We start from the raw sequence: 25,999 nt of genomic DNA, 5'->3' as shown, positions 1-25,999 counted from the left end.
ACCAGGCGTAAAGGAGGTGTGCACCGCCTCATCTGATCATCAGCTCTACCTTATGGGGGCTTCTCTTAGCCTACCCCAGCAAGGCCTGGCTCTCACAGCTACCCAACATGGCAGCCTTTCCCACCATCTTGGAATTCTGACATCTTCACCTATCAGCACCTGGATACCCTGGCTTGGAATGAGCCCTGGTCCCCATCATATTCAGTGACCCCATGTCACTGCCTGCCTCCACCCCATGTTCCTGGCTGTTTGATACTAGTTAGATCAGTTCTGGTATCACTTCTCTACGAGCCACGAAGGTGAGGCCCCTTCCTAGCTGAAACCAGATGACTAGATGCTGTCCTTCCTACCTATGAAGGTCCCACATGTATGTCTTGAGTCCTGTCAGGGTACTGACCCGTTTTCCAGAAGCCTAGATACTTCCCGCTCCTCCGCCCTGGGCCCACGATGACCACAGCCACCGGCTTCAGGGCGGACTTGCTTCTGGGACAGCAACCCAAGCCTTGGTGTGGGACAGGATCAGCATGAGCAGCTGGCGGACACTGGGGAGCCGCTGGGGTGTGTGGGTGTGCAGGACAGCTTACCTGTCTCTGGGCAGCAGCCCCGAGGTGGACCTGACAGAACTTCACAGCCTGCTCCAGTGCAGTCTCCTCGTCCACCTGAACAGAGAGATGGCCAAATTAGGGAACCTGGGCCACAGCACCTGACCTGCTCTGCATTACCAGCCTAAGAAGGTCACTCCTATGTGGACTGTCCTCAGTGAGGACCACACCTAGCACCCGAGACTGTCATCCAGGTGGGGATGCAGGCCAAAGGTCCAGGTACCAACTGCTTGTGTCAGGACTGGTCCCAGTCAACCCTCAGGCTACTTCAAGTTATTTTTTTCCATGGTCAGTTATTTATGTCCTTAAGGGCTGAGAACAGACAGAGGCCTCGGGCTCCAGTGAAACTTTCCAATTCATCTGAGAGCTGGGCTTGGTGGTCCATGCTTTTAATGTCGGCACTAGGGAGTCAGAGGCAGATTAAGTGTCTCGGGCCAGCCTGAGCCGCACGGCAAGACCCTATCGGCTCAGCTGCTTCAGTGGCTGTCACAGGCTGGGTTCTGATCTATCTTTTGGGGGAGTTGTTGATAACAGGGAGAGGTGCCTTCTGAAACGCCAGGTAGGATGGCACACTAAGTGTTCAGCACGGACTGAGAGCTAACACATGTGGCAGTCACAGGGTAATCCTGAACGAGCAGGTGTGACTTAAAGGAGAGATGGGAACAGGCAACGTAGGAAACGACAAGAAAAGCAGCAGCGCCACACTGTTCTGGGAAGTCAGAGGAGTCATAATGCTAATCTCAGAGGTGCTCGGAAGAACTGACCACTCCGGACAGTCACTCCATCTGTACTGCTCACAGGTTCTGCAGATTCTTCCTATGGAGAAAAGTGCATCTGTCTGTGGGGTGGGGATCAAACTTTCGGGCTGCCATGATCGGACTCCTGGCTCTGCTCCTTAGGCTGGGTACCACAGCCCCCCCACTTCAGGAAGCAGCGCTCACAGTGCGCAGACGAGGGCTTCCACACTCCTGTGCTGGACCCTAGTTTCATCTTTCTTAGAGGATAAATTCACTGTACACCTCATTGTTTTCTGTGTCTAAACTTATTGCCTGTTCCTCAGAGAAAATCTCAAAAATAAAAAACACAACCCCAACCTTCCCTCCAAAAGAGCAGAAAACCACCCCCCAAAGTGCCAGTGTTAAAACAGTGGGCACAACCCTAGTGCCCACACCTCAGGGTGGGGCTGCAGCCCAGGATCCGTGCGCGAGCCGCCCACCTGCTTGATGAGCATGTAAGTCTCCGACATGATCTTCTCAATGCGGCTCAGGTCATAGGCCATGGCCTTCTGGCCCTGCTGCCACACACGGTAGGCGTCCAGAAGGAGCGTCTTGCCAGACTCTGTGTCCTCCAGGAGTTTCCTCTTTCGATTAGGCCTTGGCGGTGCCTCCTCGGGGTGCCCCGCTGCCCTGGCCCCCATGGTAGTGGGAGCAGCAGCTGTGGTGGGGGTTACTGGGGATGGTACAAGTGGGGCAGGCTGCTGCCGGGTGCTGATGCTTAGCTCCTCCAGGGAAAGCTCAGCAGAGCGGCTCTCGGGACCCCGGTCCCTTGGGGGGCGGCCGCCTGGCAACAGACGTGGCGTCGGTTCCAAGTCTGGGTGGCGAGCAGCAGTCTCGCCGGTGTCCATGGGTTCTGTGGGCCCCACCGGGGGACGCTCTTTGTCCTTTGGCTCCCCACCCTGCTCTGTGTTGTCCCTTGTGTCTGTGGCCACTGGCAATTGGTGGAGAGGGCCCACTTTGCCCCCTGGCTCAGGCCCTGGTCCTGAGCCATCAGCCAGAGGTAGCTTCTTGGGGTGTGGGAGGCTTTCCTGGCCATCCTCGGGACTGGCTTTGTGTGAGACATCGGTGGTCATCCTGGCTCCAGAGAGGCCACAGGCCTTGGATCCTGGGTGCTCTAACCCCTACAAGGGAAGCAGACAAGTTACTGTGCTCTGCCTGTGTCAGAGCCTCGGTGGGTCCCTCTACCCAATGCCACTCTAGCCGTGCCGCGTGCCAGCCGACAAGCAGGGCTACCGTCACGTTCCTCTGGCAGCTCCGCTCCCTCACACACGAGCAGGTGTGGGGCAGGCTGGGCAATGCAACTCATGCACACTGCTTCTGGGATGGCACAGCCTGGCTTTCCAGGAGCGTTGTGATGTGAGCCTTCTGGGGAGCTGATGTGGAGAGGACTTGTGCAGGCCATTACTTGTGGCTGCCGCAGAGACCTGGGACCCTGGCCCTTGTGCACGAGGCCTGGGGTGAGGGCTGTGACAGGCTGACGTACCTCTGCAAGCTCACTCAGTGTGTCCTCCAGCACCTTCACAGTGAGGATGAAGGCGCGCTGTGCCAGCACCTGGCGGTCAGCATCTCGCAGATATTTCCTGCGGTCATACGGAGACAGAAATGGTGGGGCAGTGTCAGAGGCCATACTGTGCAGCCGAGTGAGGAGTCAGCACCTTACTTCCACCCAAAGCCCCGTGACTATGTGCCCACCTAGTTAGGTCTGTCCCCCTAAAGTGCTTTCTGGATCACACACTTCATATTTAGTGAGTCTCTGACTGTGGTCCCAGTGGCTGCCCTGAGCCCTCTGAAGTACAGGTCAGACAGAGGTCAGGGCTATGGTGGGCTAAGTGATGGCTCAGGGGAGGCTTGGGGGCTAAGTTCCTCTCCCTCAGGCTGGGATGCTTACGCTTCACAGCCAGGCCAGGCTAGCCCTGTGTCAGCTGCATCTCCAGGTATAGCATCCCCAACCTCTACACTTGACAGCTGTAGCAGACACTCTGCAGTGTCCCAGCCTTCTGGCCAAGAAACTATGCTGCCTGTAGAGGCCCACGGCCTCTGCTGCCTGCCTCCTGCTTCCCTGGGGCCAGGGCTACTTTCAGACTTTCAGGATGTCTACTCCCTACACCCACGCTAGTTAGTGCCTCTGAGCGTCCAGGCTGGGCAGGAGGGATGGCGGGTTTGTGTTCCAGATGCCAGGATAAGAGATGCCCCTCAGGAGAGACAGAAGGCTGGGGCTTCCGGACCGACAGACCTCCGAGCCAGGGGCGAGCAATGGGGACAGGCCTGGCTGTGTGTGTGGCTCACTCACTTGCCCTGGTCTGGTGTCCGCTGCAGCATGGAGGACACCTTCAACAGGGTGCTGTGGTCCCGGAGCTGGGCTAGAACCTTGAGTAGCAGCACGATGGAGCGGTTCATGTGCCAGGCGAAGCTGCCGGGCCGGTCAATCTCATCCACGGGGATCCGCCAGATGCCCTGTGGGATGGTGGGCAAGGACAGGCTAAGGGAGGTGACCGCCTCTGGAGCCTTAGGGCACCCTGCCTCAAGTCCCCTCAAGCCTGCCACTGTGCACAGGGCCTAGCCAGGGCTTCTCAGCCTCTTCGTGTCAGCTGGAGGAGGACGGGAGTGCAGCAACCTCTGCTGTTCCCTTTTCATCCATGGCAGAGGACAGGCCATGTAAGGTTCTAACCATTTTCCACAGTCACACCAGCCCCTTCTTTTCATGTGGATGTATCCTTTCCTGGACCTGTTTCCTATGGTGGCTTTCACACAGTGGGCACGCTCTCTGCACAACCACTGTGCAGAGATGCAGGAACGACTCCCAGGGGAGACAATAAGGAACCAGAACTGGCCACTCTAGCAGCTGCTGCTGGAGGACCAGCCCCTGCAGACCCACTTCCCTCAACTCCTGCCCCAGCTGATCCAGGAAATCGACTGCAGCCCCCAGGATACCCAGGCCCCCAACACCTGTTATATCAGTTTGCTTTGGTAGTCTCTCCTCCCCTCTCCCTTCGTCCGTATCTAACCACAAGGCATTGCCCCTTACCCTGCCCCCACCCCCCACCCGTGCCCTGGTAGGACCCTGTGTCAAGCCTGGCGTCTGACGCCCACTGGCATGTTGAGGTTTGGTCCTTTGCTATGCTAAATACTGGTTGCTCCCAGACAGCACACACAGACCCAGGTGACCCTGCTCCCCAAGTTATCCCTGATTGGCGAATAAAGATGCAGACAGCCAAGCTGGGCAGAAGAGACATAGGTGGGGTTTAGGGTTCCCGGGCTTGGGGGTCATCGAGGTGGGAAAAAGGGAGAAGAGAGAAGCCTCCATTGGGTAAGATTCTTAAAATAATGGCCACATGGGCTGACTATGGGGTTAAGAGCAATCCAGACAAAACACGGCAAATCATCTAATGGGATTACTGGCTGGGAAATGGACACAACAGCAGAGAGGATAGACAGACACCTGCCCAGCTCTCGTGCTGATTAAGGCTTATTATGAAGGTTATGTGTATTAAAGACGGAGCAGAAACCCTGGATTGGGATTAAATATTTTCAACAACATTGGGGCCCATCAGGGGTAACAAGGATGCTAGAGGGAAGGAGTGATGTGTGAACACTCAGGAGACTTGTCTGACACAGGACCTTGGTGGCCTGGAAGAAGCTGGCACATTAACAGTGGGGCCCCTGTAGTCAACCCCTGAGAAGCTCCAGCTAGCACAGGCCGGATCTTGACAGGCGGGGTTTCTGGGTGTCGAGTGCCAGTCACAGGGATTACAGGAGCATCCACGGGGGCCCTCTCTTCATGGCTCCTTGCTGTCTATTAGTGGTCTATGTACAGCGGTATAAACCCATGCTCTATAAACCCATGTTCTAGAAGGTCAGAGGGAAGGGGCAGGAGGCAGGGCATCTTTAACCTTGAGCTGATAAGGGAGGCCTTGAGAAGCTTAACACCCTTAGGCCTTGGCCCCATAGCCTCCACCCTGGCCTTCAGGGAGGGTCCACCTAACAGGCTAGAGGGTGAGAACACCCATACCCAGGAGAACAAACACGATTATATATAATATATATATTCCTCACATGTATGTCTGTAACAGCTTTATAAAAAGCCACTGCGTGTGTGTGTGTGTGTGTGTGTGTGTGTGTGTGTGTGTGTGTGTGTGTGTGTGTGTGTGTGTGTGTGTGTGTAGGACCCCAGGCTACCTCTCTGCTCCTAGGACTAAGGATAGCCTAACATAGACTACAGTGGCCATGAACATATTCATGGCCCAGCACTGAGGCTAGGGAAGGGTTCTGTTTCTTGAGGAGGCATCGTCCAGACATCATACATGGAGTTCTCCCACAACTGTGAGGAAAAGACCCCTGTGGGTCTTCGGAGGGAAGCCTCCACACCTGTCCCAACCCCCACAGCTGGCTGCAGCCGCTCTTCCGTGTGGACGGTAGAGATGCCTTGGCTCACCCGAGACCTGGGCGTGCCCAGATGCTCTCCTTGATCTCCAGACTGTACCCCTCCACCCTGGGGAGGCCTAGAATCAACCTAGCTTCAGAGATGTCTCCCCACTTTGTGTGCAAAGCCCTGGATGACCCAGGTTAGTCAGAGGATACTTTTCTCCAGACCTGAGAATGGTACAAGGGCTGCCCAGCTTCTCAGACGTGAATTCAGAGTCAGGAGTGGTGGCTCACACCCTCAGTCCCAGTGCTCAGGAGGCAAAGGCAGGCAGAGCTTTGTGAGTCGGAGGCCAGCCTGGTCAGCAGAGCAATCAGAGCTACACAGAGAAATCGTCTCAGAAAACCAACTCCTTCAGCCCCACCATTTACATTTGCTCTTCTGAACTGCACTGAGTGGTGCTATGATTAGAATGGGGAGGACTCTCCTCTAGGAGCAGACAGAGGCACTGAGGAAGGGACACTGCTCCCCAGTGTTCAGTACAGCCTCTAAGCCAGTTAGTAGTCCTGGAGTGCAGACACAGGCAGGCTGAGGAAGAACAGAGAAAGGGTCCTCAGCTAAAGGTAGTTGGGTTCCAATGCCCATCTACTCTGGATGCTAGCATGCCAGCTCTCATATCAGTTAGACAAACTGGAGCTAACCAACACTGGTGATGGCTAGTGTCAACTCTGGTTACAATCCGTAGAACGCTATTTTCTACATGGCACAGGGCTGCCCGCCAGGAACTGAGTCAACATCAACTGGCACCAGGGCCTTGGGTGTGCTACACAAGGGTTGTTAAACCACTGAGGTATATGCCTAGCCCTTGTATGAGACAGGTGACCACACACACGCACACACACACACACACACACACACACACACACACACGGGTTTTGAACTCTTGATCAACCTGGATTAATTATTTAGGTGTGTACCAAGCCAGGCACTGTTGGTGTGTTTTAAATTTCTACCTTACCTGACTGCTCTCTAACTTCTGGAGTCCTTTGGATTCTATGCACGTGGGCCTGTTTGTCCTTTCGCATCCTCTGCCCAGCCAAGTTTCTCAGTGTTTTCCAGGCCCAAGTGTGACATATGGTCCCTCTCCTCTGAGGCTCCCTGGCTTGCCGCTCTGTGACACGATGGAGACAACTTGAGGCCAGCCTTACAGACGATGGCTTTGGAGCTGGCAGGGGTCCTGGCCAGGGTCGGTCTGCTTTAGCTCTAGCTCTGAGGGGCCTGACACAAACTTGGCAGAGTAGGTGGGGCATCCATCTTGAAAGCTTTCCGCCTCCCATTTTACTGGGTACAGGTTCTTTGTGCCAAGGAATCCTAACTGCCCTGCCACCTGAAATCTCCATGTTCAACTGTGTGGGGCAGGTAAGAGACAACTGCGTTCACAGCAAACGAAGCTCTTCCAAGCTCCAAGCATGCATGATGCCCCACGGGAGCTGGGAGCTTTCTGAGGTAAACAGACTCTGCCTAAAAAGTCACCAGTGCCAGGGCAATGTGGTGATTCTGACCAGTTGCACAGCCCACCCAGCCACGAGAAGGCTGTCACACCATGAAAAACTGAGCTGAGGAGGTGCTCCCTGCAATAACTGGTGTCTGGCCACATGTAGGGTGGGTTGGGGAGGTAGAAAGTACTTGGCGGATGTTAAGGCACAGGAGGCCAGGGCTCCCGTGAAGGCTCACACTCCCTAAGCTAAGAATTGATGGTATGTAGCATGCAGTCACCTCCCCAGGCAAGGGGAGGAGGAGGAGGAGGAGGAGGAGGAGGAAGAGAGGAGGAGAAGGAGGCAGCCCCTCTGGGGGCTATCAAAGGCCCGGCAGGCAGGTAAGGCACATGACTGCAATGGAATCACCTTTAGTACCAGGGGAAGGAGAAAACAACACAGGCCATAAGTTCTTAAACACACCTACTTCCCTACAGGAAAGCTCTGTTAGCAGAGGTCTCTGTCCTCAGCATCTGGGTCTCATTCCCCTGCACAGTGCATCTCACCCCCTTTTATAACAGTACTCATTTCACAACGAATGAGGCAGGGTCCAGGGAAAGCAGAAGGAAGTGCGGGCACCCTGACAAGTATTCCGATGAGCCCTTAGGGCCCTGCTCCAGCTTCGTCCGGCCTTCTCCGGAGACAGCCGTGCTGCCCCACACACTTGCTGGGCAAGTTCCGCTTCCTTTACCCCTCATGCGCATTCCCATGTCCCACAGGACTCTTGAACTTACTGGGTACCATCTCCTCTCTGTTTCCTGAACAGAGTCCTTCCCTTCCAAGGGCATGCAGCTAGCAGGTAAACTCCTAGCAGGGGCCCTTGGGAATAGTGCTTTGCCCTCTCAGCACGGGGCTGTATGCAGATGGAGAGAAACCTGGGTAGGAGGCAGGGTAGGGGTGTCCTGTGGCCACCAAGCTGGCCTTTGGAGATAGCTGTACTGAGAAAGGGCAGTCACGAGCCAGCAGGGCAGAAAACAAGCCAAGTGTGCCTTCTGCCTGAGCTGAGCAGAATCTGGCTTCCGTGTTTACAGCTCCAGGATGCACTGGGCACAGTCCTCTCCAAAGGAGGCAAACTAGAACTCATCCTTCTGACTGCCCCCACCAAGCCCACCTCCAGAGGAGGAGTCAGGCGCTTTCTCAGGATGAACCAGGTAGACATCTGCTCTGTTCTGTCTCCTTCACCACAGCCCGCAGGGGAGAAGGTGTGGGCTAGGCAGAGGCTGCACAGCGCCCGACCCCAAACCCAGACGAGAAAGGCATGGACCTCCGGCAGGTGACAGGGAGAAGCCAGAGTGTGGAGTGAGCTAGGGCTAGCATGGAAGACAAGAGCGGCAGGCTCCTTTATGAAGGGAGGCAGACGGGGTGAGCCTGCAGAGTGCATGTCCTGGGCTGAGGGACAGCGGGAGCAGAAGCACACGTCTGAGAGCTGGCAGCCGTGTGGGAGTCAGAGCATCAGGAGCTACAGGAGTTCCCTGAGAACTGTGCTTTCACCTCCCGGCAGGCATACACACCCTTGAATCAGCCTCACGGTTCCTGGGTTGTGGCACTCTGGTGGTCAGTGTGGCTGGGGATAGTGCATGGTCAGAGGACTGTGCTGTAGGCATTCGGGCCTTCCCAGCAGCCTCAGCGTACTTCCAAATACCACACTGTACTCAGGTTTCTCCTACACGCCAAGCACTTCACGGCCAGCCTCTCAGCCCATCTCTGCTCCTCAGAGTGGTTCTGGGCTCCTTAAGGACAGATGAAGTCACTGAAACACACACTAACAACTGAATGATTTATGGGGTCCCAGACTGTGGGCTGAAGGTTGGACACAAGTCCCAACCGTCCCCACAGCCGCTGCGTCCTCTGACTGCTATGGGGCAGCAGGGACGGATTCTTTCAGGAGCAACACCTCACAGGAGCATGGGTCTGGGTACATGGGACTGGGGCATGGTCGCTGCTCTGAGGGTTCCCGAAGCCTTTCTCGGGAGTAGAGAGCGCGTACGTGAGTGGAGGTAGTGTGTAAGCCTGTGGTAGCACTCATAGATGCTCATCTACTCACGATGGACTGGAGAGCAGTGTGGGAGGGGAGGCTTTGCCTTCCACTCATGGCCATCTTGGCGTGTGGAACACCACAGAGGGAGCACGCAGCAGTGGCTCCTGTAGGCATGGAGCACTGCCTGGGTAAGGCTATGCCTGTGCTCCCACCTCCGAACGTCCCCACCATTCTGTGGTTAGGGGGAGCGGTTCCTGTGGAGACCCAGACTCCTCTTTTCCCTTCTTCTCATAGCCTGTATATACTGGCTGTGGGCCTCAGTGTACATGGAGGAGCTCATCCACGTGTACTTCTGGACCTCAATACCTGACCTGATGTCTGTGGAACAGGCTCTTTACTCAGCCCAGAGCCAACTGCCTGTGGCTATTCTGAGACTTCTATCTTTCTGTCACAGATCCTCCTAGAACCCCTTCCCTCTCTAAGGCACGGACAGAGGGCCTAGGAGGCCTGGAAAAGCCAGAAAGGAAAGAAGCTGGGGGAAGGAACTGGCTGAGACAAGAGCTATGAGTGGTGGTGGTGGGGTGCTCAGTTTCATTCTGTTGCTACACTGGCAGAGATACCCCAAGATACCCAGTTCTTTTTTCCCAGAGTGCAACCGAGTGTAGATGACCCGCTCAGGATGTCCAGTGAGAGTGGACTAGGAAGCAGGGGCTAGCCTCCTCCCCTGAGAGCCTCTCCTCATGGCCTCACCTCTAACACTCCCGAAGGACGGAGCTGGCAGGGTTCTGAACCACATGCTTCCTATTCAGCTGAGAACCGGCACAGTCCTGGCACACAGCACGCATGGCCTGCATGACTGGTGTCCCTCCACTAGCAGCACAGGCGTCTCCCAGAGTTAAAGTGCTGCAGGCCTACTGCGGGAGGCGGCCTTCAGCCTCAGTCCTGCAGGCCTACTGCGGGAGGCGGCCTTCAGCCTCGGTCCTGCAGGCCTACTGCGGGAGGCGGCCGTCAGCCTCGGTCCTGCAGGCCTACTGCGGGAGGCGGCCGTCAGCCTTGGTCCTGCCAGGCTCAGTTGCCCTCTGAAGCTGCTCCACACACAGGTCTGAGACGCGACACTTGCTCTGATTTGCCATTCTCAGGCTCACACCCAGGAGGGCACCAGGCCAGGCAGGAGGGCAGAGGAGCGAAGATCTCATCTGGGGCACCGAGAAAGGTTGTAAGGGAGCCACCTGGGTACCACACAAAGGTACTGATAAGGAAAAAGCAATTGAGGAGACAGCAGTGTAGACAGCACTTGAGGAGACCAGGGACACTCGGCCTGAGGGAGCAGCTGGGCTACTAGGCAGATGGTAGGGAAATTTCCCCTCTCCACCTTCCCAGGCTCCCCAGTCAAGGGGTCTGAGTTTGCCTGGGGCCTTCAGGGGCTCTATCTGGCCAGCCGAGGCACTAAGACTGCCTCTAGCTCCTGACCTCAGACAAGGGCTGCAGCCTTGGACACAACCGTTGTCCTGGCACTGCCCCGACACTGAGCTGTCATAGGTGGGAGGGCGAAGGGGCAGGCAGGGCGCCGCTTCTGAGGAGCCTCTGATCTGTGAGGTAAAGTCTAGCAGGTGGAGGCTCCTAAAGCCCACAAAGAAGAGAGAGCCTAGAAAACAAGGGCAGTATCCATCGATCATGGGCCCTACCTGCAAGCTCAACAGATGATGAATGTTCTGCCTCAGAAGTCAACAACGCTGACTCCAACCCTCTTAAAGAAGGGATGTGGGGTAGCATCCCAGCCATCCAGGTACAAGTGTAAAAGGAGGCCGGTGTGTGAAATAAGAGGCCAGAGACTTTGAGGCCATGGTACCTTGGCAAAGCCAGAGGAGGCCGTGCCTCTGCTGAGAAGCCAGAAATGAGAGAGAGGGAGCCGCGGAGGGAGGCGGGGCAGCTTATTTGGAGCCAGCTCTACAACCTGGGGTGTCCTGAGCCCAAAGAAGCCTTTCCCATGTCATCAAGAACATCTCCTTGACAACAGCCACAGAATCCTTTACCCCACAGTACATGGGCTACAGGTTGACATCTGAGCTAAAGTTTTCAGGGTCATTATTTAGAATGTTGGATTGGAAAAAGTAACAGGCGGGAGGAGAAAGCAGGTGGATCCTGGGGTGGGGCCTGGGGCCTCCTCAGCTAAGGGATGGCCATGAAACAGTGGGTGAGCAAGGCTTTCTAGAATAGCATGCTTTTAGCCCTGTTCACTGAAAACCGTACTATCAGTCAGAGAGAGAGAGAGAGAGAGAGAGAGAGAGAGAGAGAGAGCACGCACTCGACTATCCCTCTCCTCGTGGCCCTTCTGGGTATGAGCACAATGTGAACAGGGGAGAGTAAGACTCTGATCACACAGGCAGAAGACACACGGTGTAGGAACAGGCTGCTGCTAAGAGTGAGCTGCTAATAGGGCCTCAGCAGGGTAGAGCTCAGCAACTCCCCTCCTTCTACCCCAGAAAAGCACAAAACCTGTACAGACTCCAACCCAGAAGCAAAATTCACAACAAACTCACTCCAAGCAGGGGGGGTGGTCCATGCAAGGGACAAGCACAGTGGGAGTGGGGGTGTCACAGCATCCTCCAGTCTTGGGGTGACACCTATCGCCCACTAACACACAAAGCACTCACACAAGACTACCTGGAGATGCTCCCAATGTCACTCAGTTCCTGGGGCTGACTACATCTCTCAGGGCAAACAAATTGTAGGTGGCTGCCTAGCTTCTCCCACATCAGATTTCACGCTCTTGTTCTGAAGAGACTAGCTCCTTTGTGAGCCTGCAAGCAGCAGGAAGCTGAGGCTACAGCCCAAGTCTTCACCAGCTCTGTACCTATTCCACCCCGCCTGACCCCAGGCCGAGAGCATCAAGGATGCTGCCAGTCAGCTGGGTAGCGCCCATGGCCTCATGTACAACAGCTCCCTCTGGCACCTCCTCCTGCTCAGGAGATTTGGTGCTGGAATCCAGGACTGCTTTCTAGGTAGGTAGCTACTCCTCCTTTTGATGCCCCGAGGAGAGTGGGGCCTGCATGCAGCACTTCTGCTCCATGCTAAAGATGGAGGGGAGCTGGGAGCCCTTCCCTCTCCTGCAAGCCCCAAACCACCATACACCGAAGTTTCTTCGGTGAGCACCTCAGAACCATATGGAAGGCAATCTGTGGTCTCAGGACAGTGCAGCGGCTATCAGGAACACCCCCCGGTTCTCCCTCACAAGGTCCTGGCTGTCCAAGCAGGGCTACTGAGGGCAAGGGATTCCCCCTGCCATTACAGGTAATGAGTCCTCAGCAGACTCAGGCAGGGGCTGGGGAAGCCTGCAATTTGCCTGCAGCTGGCGTCTGCTGTTTCCAGTCTTTTCTGCCAAATGAGACATATCATGCACTAGGTCCCCTCCCCTCCCCCCTCCTGGGAAAAGCAGAACCGACAAACAACTGAGCTTGGGGGAGCCTGGCAGCCAGCCCTGCCCCCATGTGCGTGCGGAACTAGCAGTGCCCCACGCCCAGCCCATACGACCCTTACCCCAACCCTACCCCTCCTCCTACTCTTGAGTGCCCAGTGGCTAGGACCCCGGGCCCCATGTTCCAAGCCGGACCGCACTTGCAAAGCGCTGGCACCATCTTCCCGCCCCCGCACAACAGCTATTTTTAGCTAGGGAAGCACCGCGCCCGGGCGCCGCTGCCCATCCCGCCCGGCAGCCCGCTCACCATCCCCGAGAGCGAGAGCGGCACCGCGCAGCTTTTCGTCAGCGCCTTCTGCCGCGAAGTTGTTGCAGCTTTCGTTTTCGCAGGCGCACACCCACGCCTGGGCTCCGGCCCGGGGCTTGGTCGGGCTGGGCTGTCCTGGGTTTGCTGGGCGGGCGCAGTACAGACTTCACCAGCGCCAGCCGCCCCCGCGTGCCACTACCTAGGCCGGTCTGGCCTCCCACCTGAGGTTCGGTAGAACGCCAGCCCAGTCCCGGCACGGGGGGCACCGCACCCACCGTCGGCGACTTCCTCTGTAGAGGCGCTGGGGAAACTGCGGCCCTCGGGCTTCCTGCTGCGCCCGGGGCGGGGGCAGCTGCCCGAGCCCACCCGGGGGGAACTTAGTGCAGAAAAGCAGAGAGCCATGCAGGCAGAGGTGAGGTGGTCGTGCAGCCCTGGTCCCAATCCCTACCCTCGGCCGCGGGCAAGTTCCTACCCGCCGGCTCCCCGGTGGCATCTGTGCAGGAGAGCTAGTGCGGGCGCCAGGCCATGGCCGCGGAGGCTTGCTCCTCACTCGCGGCGGGCCGGGGCGGGGCAGGCAAGAGCCGGACGGTCCCCCGGCAGTCGCTTGGCAGCATAACTGACTTTTGCCGGCCAATCCTGGCGGGGTCCTCGGCCTAGCCACCAGGGGTTCAGTGACGCCAGGCTGCCCACCCGCTAAGGGGTATCTAGTACACAGCCCTTGCTTGGCACAGGAAACTGTGGGACGGGGAGGTGAGTTTGGGAGGCAGGATGGCAGTGGCCAACGGCAGCATGCGTGGGCAATCTTCCATCTGCAGCGGGTCTCCAATGTGAACAACACCCTTCCCCCCTTTGTGCCACACAGTGCCTTGTGGAGGGAAGAATCATGAGGTGTAGGAGGGCCACACTAGAGCTGTCAGTCGGGACTAGAAGGAAGACTTCTGGAGTAACATTCTCAAAGAAAACACAACAAAGAAGCATGGGCTCCAGCGAGCGCTCCAGAGGGAAGCTATCTATTTCCTCACAGGGTGTGCAGCGAGGCCAGGTAACTGAAGACCCTCCCAACCTCTGCATTTAAAGAACAGGTATCCACTCCTGTGAGCAGCTTTGCAGAGTCCAGGGAAAGGTAGTAAGTGTTCTACAGAGGAAGGCTCAGAAGGCAAACAGTGCTCTGGGCACAGAACGGCACCCACAGCATTGTTCTACCTAGGGCATCTTCCACCTCAGGAGGCCGACTCTACAGGAGCTAGCTACCCTCCAATTCCTGACTGCTCTTCCTGCTCAGGTGGACGAGAACACTGAGGAAGGGACAGAAGAAGCTGCCTCCACACATTTCCCGTCCCACGCCAGGGCTCTGAGCCCTTCCCACACTCCTGAAGGCCTCATCCATCCAGTCCGTCACGACACTTAGCCTACTCCTTGGGCTGCCTTGGTGTCCTTTGCCTTTCTCTAGCTTCAACCCACCAGCGTCCCAAACAAGCATGGGTCCAGCCCTCTTCCTCTCAACCTAGAGAATAAACCAGTTTTCTACCCTTGCAAGATGACTTTCCTGCTCAGCTATGGGCTTACTGCTGGGGACATGGAAGAAACGACCTGGGCTCCCAGAGGTTCACTTGCAGGTACACACACACACACACACACACACACACACACACACACACACACACACACACACCCACCCCTTTTTCAGACTCTGAGAAGGACAGAGGCTTCAAATGCATGCTCCCCACGACAGCATCTCAACTCACTATCTCCTCCCTGCATCCCCACTGCGACTGCTCTTTGACAGACAACACAGTGGGAACAGGGTCAGGGAGTTAGAGCACTGGTAACCCTGGGACCTAGCACACAGACCTGGCCAGCCCAATTCGGATCATTCCTTGAAGTTGTCTCCAATTACTGCAACAGACATCATAGCCAGGTGCCAAAATGCTACTTGTATCTCATGTAACTCATGATGTCACTTCATACCTTTGCCACTTCCTGAAAGATCAAGTCAGACCAAAGGAGGATGAGAACATGTGCTCATCACCTTCAACCAGGCCAGGAAGAAGCTGTGTTACCAGTGTTGTGCACCATTGTCTGGAAGGCAGTATCCAGGAGGCCTGCAGGCCCACCAGCAACACCTACTCTCCAGAGCATGCCTACCCTGCCACACACTGGGCTCCTGGGGAAGGCCCGGTACTGACTGTCACAGCACCAGAGAAGCCTACCTACCGTACACAAGAACTTGCAGGGTCAGGGTATAGGGTATGGGTTGCTAAGTCCTGAACAAGCAAATTTTCAAGAAGGACGTCTCTGGGAGAGCATCTATTCCCAGCTGGGCTCTAGAGGTCTCGGCATACACACCCAACCTTGTTAGGTAGGGTCTCACTGTAGTCCAGGCTGGCCCTGGACTCATGGCGACCTGTCTGCTTCAGCCTCTGACTGACTGCTGGGATTGTAGACGTGAGCTACTACCTATCTTGCACTGGCCTCTTAAACCCTGTTTTTACACCATGTGATGTCCTGCACTCCAACCCCTGGCTCATACCAACCAACTCTCTCCAGAGGCATCGTCAACTCTAGCTGACCAGCAACAGCAAAGACCCAGTGCGACATTTCTCACAGGGTGAGAATCACCCTTGTTCCCTCGCCAGATGGATGCTTCTGAGTACATGCTGGAGCGTCAACCCCACTGACAGAGGTTGGCGGGCCTTGAGAATGCTCTGGGCTTCAGAGCTTTGAGCTTCCTGGTACCTGTTAATAGCCTAAGCAGTAGAAGCCTGTGGGTCAGGGTCATAAAGCACATGAATGTTGAAAGGTGTGGACCTCTATCACTACTCTGGAGACAGAGCCACTCATCCACCTCAGGGCACCCTGAACGCCTGGAGCTGGGGCTCTGGCGGCTCTCTGGCAGCCATCTTGACCCATCTCTACAGGTCTCCTGGGGAGTGCAGACTTAGCCTCTAGCGCACCTGGCTGATGGCCCAGGTAGACTTCCTGGCTCAAGTGGGGTGGGCCTGCGGTCTTGTGAAGCTGGGCTGTGCCTGAGGCACCCCTAGCTGAGCACCACAGGGGACCATGTGGCTCCAGTGGCCTCTCACAGCTTTTCCTTCTCACGGGCTGAGCCCTTGTAGACTCTCAAGTCTTTGTTGGTTCCTTCTCGCAGGCTCTTACTTCAGTTCCAAAGTGGAAACTGTCTCCCCTGAGCTGGACTGAACAAGAATGCCCCGTGAGAGTCCTGACTTCCAAGCTTGCGACCACTCACCTGCCTCACTGTCGTGGGCAGTGGCTCTGTAACACTGCATCTGGCAACTTTCCTACTACGCACGTGGCAGCCAGTTTCCTTCAAGGTCCAGACAAAGTGAAGCAGGCCTCCCTTCACCAGGTAGAGCCCCTAGGTTCCCCCAAAGCATGAAGTCTCTTGAGCTAGAGCTTCTGGTCCTGAGAAGCTGATCCTGTGTTGTACAACTGTACGCTGCCTTGAGACACCACTATCAACACTGCTGAGGGAGCACAGGGGTGAAGACGCCTGAAGACAGGAGCCTCTGCAGGCTGCTGTGTGAGGGCTCTGCTCAGAGACTCCTATCCCTGGGACTGGAACCGCGTGCACCTCAGTGGACAGCTACTCAAGTCCACTCAGGTGTGCGTGTCCTGGTGTGTGTGTGTGAGTGTGTGTGTGTGTGTGTGTGTGTGTGTGTGTGTGTGTGTGCGCGCACCTCCTGTGCACAGGGCCACTATTCCTACCAGCACTTTTGTTTCTTAAGTGGAAAAGACAATCCTCTACCCCAGGAGAGAAAAGGTTGAAGCTGAGCCAGTCCCCAGGGCTCCTATGAGCCATGGAATGGGCCAGCTTAGCTTCACTGGCATCTTCAGCCCGTGGCACAGCAGAGTACATAAAGACAATGACAAGGATGGGGTAGGCCATGGCTGCAGTGGGAGTGGGGTAGTAGGCACTGGAGATTTCTCTACACAACAGGACCACAAAGGGGCAGTGAGGATGGCTGGTATCTCTGAGGGCAAGTGTAGTTACTGCGGCAGGCCACATGTGGCAGAGGGCATCACAGCTGCGTAGTGGGTAATCTTCCTAGAAAGGAAGGGTTGCTGGAGGTCAGAGGAATAAACCAGGCAGTGCAGACCAGCAGCCCCTGCGGTAGCCTGGGTGGGCCCCCTGCCTAGGAACCTGGGGTTGGCCACTATCTGGCCTGAGCACAATGGCAGCATCCGGGTCAGATAGGCCCATTTTGCTTTACCCTGTGGTGCCTCTCCCGCCCTATGAGTGATCCTCACTCCCACAATGCTGTCCTTTCTCAACAGGATGTGGACGACTTAGAGTCCCTGAGCGCCTCCTTAGAATACACTTACAATGGGCTCCTCTATGTCCCCACGTCAGGCCGGACAGGAGCCCACTACAATAGCCCTCTCTTTGGAGGGCTAAGCTGCTTCCATTTCATTTCAGGAGGGGAGACCAGATCCTAGGAAGCTTTCTCTGGAAGGCACACTGGAAAAGCAAACAAAAGACCAGGATAATCTATACATCTGCTGGTCCCTGGTCCCCGAGGAATGGCTTTTATATAGCTTGAGGATTCTGGCTGACCTAGGGGTTGTTTGTGGGAGGGAGTCATGAAGAAACGAGTGAAGGGCAGTCTCTGAGATCAGATGGCAGCTCAGGCTTCATGTGGTGGTCTGTCAGGCAGCTACAAACATCTGGTGCTCTGGTAGACAGACAGATGGGAACAGCTAGGCTTTAGGCTTGATCACAAGATAGGGCTGAGAGAGAACTGGCACCTTCGTGGGAATTCTAGCTGCCAAGAAGGCTTATACCCACTGTTTCTTCCGACTCCATGACAGTCATAGAAAGGAACCCTTTGCATCCTGGGAAATGTAAGAAACACCCCATAGAGTTCCACATACACAGAGTCATCCCCCAAACCAGAATGTTGGTAAATCCAGATGCAGATCCTAGACCTAGTTCTCCTCTCTGACAGCCCTGGGCCTCTCACCCATGGTATGAAAAAACCTGATAAGGTTTTCTACCCACAGGAATGGGGCCCCTTATGCAGAGCAGAGGCCCTCTGATGGCAAAATACGACCTATGTCTAACCTTGAACCAGCACTGTGGTGGTCTACTGCTCTCTTTGTTGGTGCCTCCTATGTGAGGGACTCACACCACACTATTTGGTCTTTTGTTTGTTTCCCCCATGAAATGCCTTCTTTCAAGTTCAAGTTCAGTTCAGACTTCCAGAAGTGCTCCTCATCACCTGGTGGATTCAGACTGGTGGACAGTCATCTCTAAGACTCACACCACCACACCAGTGCCACACTTGGGCACCGTGGCGGTCTGAATATGCTTGGCCCATCAAGTGGCACTATTAAGAGGTGTGGCCTTGCTGGAGAAAGTGCATCACTGTAGAGGTGGGCTTGGAGATCCTATGTTTACACTCTGACCTGGGTGGAAAGGAAACATCAAACTGGCTTCCTTCAGATGAGGATGTAGAACTCTCAGCTCCTCCAGCACCGTGCCTGGCTGGATGCTGCCATGTTCCTGCCATGATGATAGTGGACTGAACCTCTGAAACTGTGAGCCAGCCCCAATTAAATGTTGTCCTTATAAGAGTTGCCTTGGTCATGGTGTCTGCTCACAGCAGTGGAAACCCTAAGACAGGCAGGAGTGGGGGAGAGGGTGGGAGAGCACCCTCACAGGGGCAAAGGGGAGAGGGGGTAGGATGGGGGGTTTGTGGAGTGGTAATCGAGAAGGGGTGAAATTAATAAAATGATTTTAAAAAAGAAAGAAAGAAAAAAGGACAGGCATGGGCTCAAATGTAAGGAATATAACAGTGGCCTCCATGCTGAGGGGAGCATACTGCATACCACACACAGGAATCCTGTCTTCTATAAAGGGCCCCTCACTCATGGCCACTGGAAGCCAACCTTGCCTTCCTAAGTACCCAAGCACTTTGTACTGGATGCCCAAGGCAGTCACTGCCTGTTATTGCTGAAGCATGGCCTGCAGTGGAAGATCCTCTCTGGCTAGGAAGATTCTACCTCAGAAATTCAGCCCCATGCCAACCCTAACGGCTGGTCTTTTCCTGGAGCCCAGAACTGGCCTTCATTTGCTTCAAAGTTTCAAGAGCCTCAATCTGAGGCACAATGATTGGGTGTGCCTATGCAGAGAGTGACTAGTGTTTAGGGCACCAGACAACTGTTCCTTGCCAGTGACACACTGGGTCTATCAAAGGCCCATGAGGTCCCATCTTTGTTGAACCAATATACGATGTTTATACTTAGCACTTTAAAAAAGGGCTGTCATTTTGTTTTGCTTTTTTAAACAGGGTTTTGCTAAGTAGCTTGCTGGCTGGCTTCAAACTCATGATCCCTTGACCCAACCTCCCGGATACTGAAATCACAAGCAGGCACTAGTATTCCAGGCGCAGTCAGAGTCTGTTTCTGGATTGATGAGATAGCACAGTTGGTCGAGACAATTGCTGCTAAGCCTGACACGTTAACTTGAGTTCGATTGCCAGGAACCATATGGTGGAAGGGACCTGCAAGTTATCTTTGACTTCCTGGGGCACATGCACTTAGTACCTATGTTGGCACATACATACATGTGCTCAATCACACGTGTGCACCCCCTCACTTTGAATCAAGCGGACTTTCCTGATCTGTTCTAACCTCTTTCACTCATTCCACTATCATGATCCTTGTCACCCTGTCCCTTCCCCACCATGCCCTCCTGAACACAATGCCGTTGTTACTCAGCAGTTTCCTGCTCTGTGTGCTTTACCCTCACCCTGACGTAATGGTGCTCCACCGTGCAGAGAAGAAACTGAGCCCACGGGCACTAACTGGCTTGCTCACAGCTACGCAGCCCCCAGTGTGGGAAGGAGCCAGGTATGGAGAGGGGCGTCCTCTTGAGAGCAGAGGGGGTAAGACATACACCACCAAGACCTGTGTGTGTGAGAGCCTTTGGCTTACCCCTCTCACGCAGCTCCTGGCCCCAAGCACCTGTCACCATGATAATCCATAGTGTTAAAAGTCAAACTTTCCAAATAGGAAAGGTGGGGGTGAGAGCTGGGAAAGGAAGGGGAGGGAGAAAAGAAAGGGGAGAGATTAAAACCACCCAAGGAAGGAGGCTTTGCCCTGAGCTCAGAAGGGACTCTGGACAGTGAGTGCTGGGTGCAGGGTGCATGTGGAGTTTACAGCCCTTCGGGCTCTGCTGAGACGCTGGTAGGGCACAGCCGAGCAGGTGGAGCGTGGCCCTCCCTGCTGTGCTGGAGAAGTGGCCACCGCATCTGTTTTTCATTGGCTATGTGAAATAGGTTTCTTTTGGAAAAGGAGATGGAAAACCACTGACCTTATCCAATTGGTCCACCTTTGGAGATGGAAAACCAGAGGTCAAAGGGGCTGGAGACAGCAAGTCTGAAGTACGGCAAGCAGAGTCCTTCCCCATGTGCACACACTGAGCCCACTTGGTTTAGGTGCTTGCCTTTCCAGCCCATCCGGTTATGTGTAAGGCCACCAACACAGGCTCTTGGCTGGAAACTGGAGCACAGCACAGGAGAGAAGCCCTGAAAGAGCTCAGGGCTACCTTAGGCTCTCCGCTGCCATGGGCATTGGTCACAAGCTCACTGTGGCAGCCTGTAACTCGCTGTAGGACATCCTCTTCCATGGGAGCAGTAGCAACAGGTGGGACTGCAGTCCCCTCAGCAAGTCACAGCATGCCCAGTTCCCTGAGGCTGAGTAAGAGAGTCTAGCACCGACACATCTTTTACTCTCGAAAGGGCGAATTCTTAAAGTGACTTCCCCTTCTTTTCTGCAGAACCTGAGTTCCCAGTTCCTGCTTCTCAACACCCGTGGAGCTCTCCAGTTTCTTTCCTTGCGAGGCCATCGACTCTGCCTTGCTCTACTCCAGTTTTGAGAGCTTTGCTCAGGGGCTATGGACACACCTAGAAGTGGATCTCTCCTGCTACTGCCCTTGGCTGGCCCACTGCTGCCCAGCACATTGGGGCTTAAGCCAGTGTCCTGATGGTACAGCCTAAGTGGACACCATCATGCATAGGCAGAGAGACATGGCAGGGCCAATGTCTCAAAGAACAAGTCTTGGGAAAATCATCTACAGCAGGAAAGGAAGTCTGTGCTGGAATGTTCTCTGGGAAAATGTCAACCAGTATGCTCTCGACTGAACACGCACTCCGAGCGGAGTGTTGGGGAGCGGAGGGGATCTGGACTGAGCTGACTGGACGTACCCATCTAGGGAGAAGACAGCAGTGGTCCTGAGCAGCTGAACAGAAACTGTGGCATGGAGGCTAGCCCACAGGAGGAGCCCTGGGCTTGACCCCTTGCCCCTCTGCTCACTGGCTGTACGACCTTAGACAATGCTGCAGCGTCTGCAGGGACTTTGCATCCTCTCTCAGCCCTGCCCCGAGACCCAGGACATGAACTGACAGTTCACCCCCTCTTCTGCCCATGCATTCTGGCCTTGGCGCAATACTCAGTACCTCTAGGCAGCAACTGCCTCTGGTGGTCAGAAAAGAACGCACAGGAAGACATCCTCGAAGCTGCTTACACTTGATTTCTGTTGCTTTAAATGAGATCCATGACTGCAGCAGCCTGGCTTGACAAGATGTAACCTCACAACCTGGGCCTGAGCGCTCTGTGTAATGGCCCTGCCACTGTCTAATCCTGACTTCCCCACAGTGTGCTTCCCCTTGCAGGCTAGGAGACTCACAGCTCCTCTCCACTTGGTGCCCAAGAAGAGGTCCAGCCTGACCCTGGGCTAACCCAGTCAGCAGCCCCGGGTATGAGAAGGACGGGGAGGTTGGTACAGGCTCTGGGTCCAGATTCTCAAGAACAGGACCTCTTCTCCCTGGAGAACTTCAAGTGTTCCTTTTGTTTACTCTGCTTGAGCAATTGGCCCATGGATCATCTCGGCAATGCTAAAAATAGCAGGATTGCAGCAATCCCAACTACAGCCAAGAAACTCACATTTCCTCAATCGAAATGTTCCCTGCTCTCCTCAGATTCCCACTGTGATGTGACTGGCTGCTCTTCTGCCCCCATGGCAGCGAAGTTCCTGCTATACACCTTGGGCCCAGCTCATGATGAAGCAGCAGCTGAATCAGGCTAAGTGACCTGTAGGAGTGACAGCCGCTGGGAAAGGGGTGAGGAATAGAGAAGCCCGCCAGTGGGTTTTTTCACCAGCCAGAGATTATGCCACTGTCTTCAGTGACAAGCTGTCACGGGGAAGAGCCACAACCAATGTCAGACAATGTCTTTTGAGAACCAGAGATTCTTGTTTCGGATGAGGTAACTCTGGGTTGGTGTAACAGACAGCATTCTCCTAGCCATGGACTCCCACGGCCATCTTCCCTGAGGACTGTTTTTGCCTCCTCAGTGGGGTCCTGACATCTGTCCTCTGGAGCAAGCCTGCTGTGCCCTAGAGCCCACTCTTTTGCCTTCCTGTATTCTCTCTCTCTCTTTATTTCCCTGCCCCTTATCCTATCAGTCTGTGTCTGGAACATCCACTGACTTCTATAGAAAATCTAAATCCCAGCTTTGGGTATGAATACGCCCTCCCTGTCTGTGACAAGGGGCTGTGGAGACTCCATGGGCTGTTGAAAGCAAAGGCCCGAGGAGTGGCAAGTGGCGCCCGGGTCCAGTGTGTTCCACCTCACCTTCTATCGGGGAAGCACTGCTTTGGTGGCTTCCAGTGCAGCTAGGCCAACTGGGGAGTGGCCTGTGGCAAACCAAAACCAAGGTCCTGAGCTCTATCTTCCACAGGAGAAGCCAGGCTTCTATAAGCCCTGTGGGCAGATGAGAGAAAGGGGCTCCTGTTGTCACAGCCTGCAGCACGTTACAGGTGCCCACCATTTCCCAGCAGTGGGTATCGGGTCCACAGAGGGTAAATGCCCTCAGGGACACCACCCTGTACTAAGGCCCAGCCAGCACAATAACTCGTAGGGTGTGAGTAACAGTTACAGTCTGGGCTCTAACGAGCAGTCTGGAGCAGCCTCCTCCTCTTCTTCCCTAGCCTTGGGAGTGCTGGCCCTAGATGAGCCTAGATGGAAATGCTACCACAGAGCCCTTCCACAGCTCAACAGCCAGGTCCTTGGGACAAAGCCAGATTCAGTGCAGCTCAGTGCTAGCCTAGTTGCGGGCCCTGACTAGCCTCAGTTCCTACGGTCAGATAGCCTATGTCCTTCTGCATTCCTGCTCGAAGCAGCTGGGCCAAGCCCAGTGAAGGTACAAGCAGCTACTGGCTCTCTTCACTTGGGTGAGGCTACCAATCTCTCTAACCACGGGATAGTGTTGGATAAACCAAGGCTTCTCCACAGACCGGCCACGGGACCTGGGCCAAGCCACGCTGCCTATCGGCATCCCTGGAAACGTGTAGTGATCTGAACGCTGGCTGACTCGGTGGCAGGCTTGGGATCTGGCACATGGCATGTTTGCAGCAGGTCAACGTGCTTCCTGAAGTGGGGCATAGTAACTAGGAGGGTGTGAGTGACAGTTACAGTTGTTTCTGGAGGGAAGAGGATACTGTGGGACTGTCCGGAGGAAGCTCTCAGCTATTGCACACCAGGGAGTCCCTGCCTGTGCTGACCTTCCCTGGCTCTGACCGTGTACACGGTAAAGGAATCTCACTGCTGAAGCTTTCAGGGCTTCTTTACATTGGGCTTCACTGCTGTCTACCCAAACCAGCCTGGCCCTGAGTCTGCTGTTGCGAATAAGGCTTATGCATAGCCTCAGCAAAGATGATGCCTCTTTGAAAGTCAAGGAGCAATGAGTATACACGACGCCGAGCAGAGGCGGCACCGCTGGACCTGGAGCTATCAACAGGAAATGCAGCCGGGCATGGCTGGACTCCTGGGCACCTGGGTCTCGGGCTGCTCCCCAGTTACTCATCTCAAGGAATTCTCAAAGACGGGGACCGCTGAGATCACACGTAGTCACTAGGCAGTGAGCCGGGGGAGAGGCAACCGTACTGTAGGAGTGAGTGTGACAGTAATGTTCTTTTAGGTTTGCTGGGCTCCAGACTGTTCCCTGCCTGGCTCTGCTGCCATCCACCCAGAGAGCAGCTCTGTGGAAGGAGAGCACTGCCTGAAGAGTGCACCTATTCTATGGGTGGGGAAGAGGGCTCCCCAAGGCCACAGACCATCTGGTGGAAGTCTGAGTAGACCAGGTACAAGTGATCCCTGCCAAGAATGGTCAGGCGGGGCTCTTAGAGAAGTTTTCTCCATCTCCATCTCCAACTCTGGCTAGTCCCTCAGCTGGCCCACCAGCAGAGGCCCTTTCTTCCTTCTCAACCACAGCAGGGCCTTTGAGGCACTAGGCACTAAGGTTAGGGAAAACACACAGCACAGGCACTAACGAAACAAAGACGGCTCACAATGCCCATCCCTTCCATTGGCTTAAGCCTCAGGACAAAAGACCCACCTGGGCCTCTGTGGTGGCCGGCTAGGAGGAGTGAGTGAGCCCAGAGCCTCGACAGATAAAAGGAACTAGCCTCGGGTGTGGGAAGGGGCTCAGCTTCCCCAGCCACCTACAAGCAGATGGAAAACAATACGTTTGTCACCACACCCTATAGATGGGCCCATCTATGACAGCTGGGAAGGGCAAGTAATTCTGTGGGAAAGAATCTGACCCAGTGCTGGGCCATTTGGCAGTACAGGAAAGTATCAGATGTAAAGGGATTGCTCCCGGGCCTCCAGGCACTTGTCCTGGAGATGCTTGCACAGGTGCACAGGTTAGGGTGCAAAGCTGCGTGATGTACAATGGTACACAGCGTGCCTCTGCGACAGCTTACGCCACACAGTGGAGCACGGGGTAGCTGCAGCCAGGAGAGAGAGCAAGAGCTGTGGCTATGGGTGGCAACTCTCAGTCCAGGCCACGCAGCAAGGAACTGGTGTGCACGGGCCAGATACAAGTATGTTTTAGTCTGCCCTTCTGGAGCCAAAGTGGGCCTTAAGCTGCTAGAAGACCTCAGGCACGTGGGAGTCAGTGTCCACTGTCCCCACTTCACTCTTGTCCTGCGTGTAAAGTTCTAACTGTGGGGGACACTCGCGCGTGTACCTGTGGGGTCATCCTGCTCCAGGGGGACGCCTGGAGCCTGTGTGAAGCCACGGGGTAGAATGGCCAGGAGTTGAGCTTACGTGTACCCGAAATCTAAGGTTTTTTCTCATTGCCTTGGGCGGGAACATGTCTGCTGCCCACCTGCAGTACCCTTTGCTTCTTTCAGATAGGCTAGAAACTGGGTTAAAACAGTGGGGAAAAACCCAGTCTGCTAAAATAAGCAAACATTTTTGGGGAAGATGAAAGAACCATCCCTGCCTCTGTTACTATGGGAACACTTCAGAGTGAGCTACAAGATAGGGAGGGATGCTCGCCCTGGACAGAACAGCTTGGTTTCAGCCCACGCAAGGCCTGCCCGCCCGCCTGCCAGCCCGCCTGCCCGCTCGCCCGCCTGCCCGCCCAGAGGTGAACATGCTTGTACAGAAAGTGCAGGGAGCGTCTGGGCACCCAAAACCAACACCCTAGCTCCTGTGGTATGGGCAAGCACCGAGCACCACCGTTACCTGATCTGGCATGTGCTTTCCAGAACCCCTTTCCAGGCAAAGACAGCCCCTGCGCCACCTCTACTTAGACAGACTAGAGTGTTCCTCTGGATATAAAAGGGCAGGGCAACAAGGGGCTTCAGCTAGGCATTGGCCTCCTGCTGCAGAAGCTCCAACCCAGGAGCTCCAATCTGTTCCCGCCTCAGCCTCGTGGAAGAGACTCCCTCTCCCTATTAAAAATATTGTTGTGGGAGAAGGTACACGAGAGTGTGCGTGTGCGCGTGTGTATAGGTGTGCACATGCTCTAAAGCACATGTGGAGGTCAGGGCACAATTTTCAGGAACTGGTTCTCTCTTTTGCTTTACTGAGAAAACCAAGGCTGGTTAGCTGGGGCTGAAGAGTGATTAAAAAGAGACCAGAATCACTGAGGCGACATCTTCTGGGAAATACCCCTCAAGGTCAGAAGCTGTGCTGTAGACCGGGCTGAAGC

The 25,999-nt window shown here is 55.2% G+C and overlaps 1 protein-coding gene across 3 annotated transcripts in view; it reads right to left on the bottom strand.

The window, feature by feature from the left end:
- The window catches only part of Cabin1 (calcineurin binding protein 1), a 121,113-nt gene that overhangs the window by 8,528 nt on the left and 86,586 nt on the right, over nucleotides 1-25,999 (bottom strand). For all 3 annotated transcript variants that reach the window (XM_032888234.1, XM_032888236.1, XM_032888235.1), the window contains exons 30-33: nucleotides 3,669-3,832; nucleotides 2,862-2,958; nucleotides 1,819-2,499; nucleotides 585-659 (exon numbers count right to left, since the gene is read on the bottom strand). In XM_032888234.1, coding sequence (XP_032744125.1) covers nucleotides 585-659; nucleotides 1,819-2,499; nucleotides 2,862-2,958; nucleotides 3,669-3,832 — 1,017 coding nt within the window. The remainder of the gene's footprint in view (nucleotides 1-584; nucleotides 660-1,818; nucleotides 2,500-2,861; nucleotides 2,959-3,668; nucleotides 3,833-25,999) is intronic.

The sequence above is a fragment of the Rattus rattus genome, chromosome 18 (genome assembly GCF_011064425.1).
Source record: "Rattus rattus isolate New Zealand chromosome 18, Rrattus_CSIRO_v1, whole genome shotgun sequence".
Classification (NCBI taxonomy): Eukaryota; Metazoa; Chordata; class Mammalia; order Rodentia; family Muridae; genus Rattus; species Rattus rattus.
The sequence above is the reverse complement of the archived record's forward strand: the minus strand, read 5'-3'. Positions and strand labels throughout refer to the sequence as shown.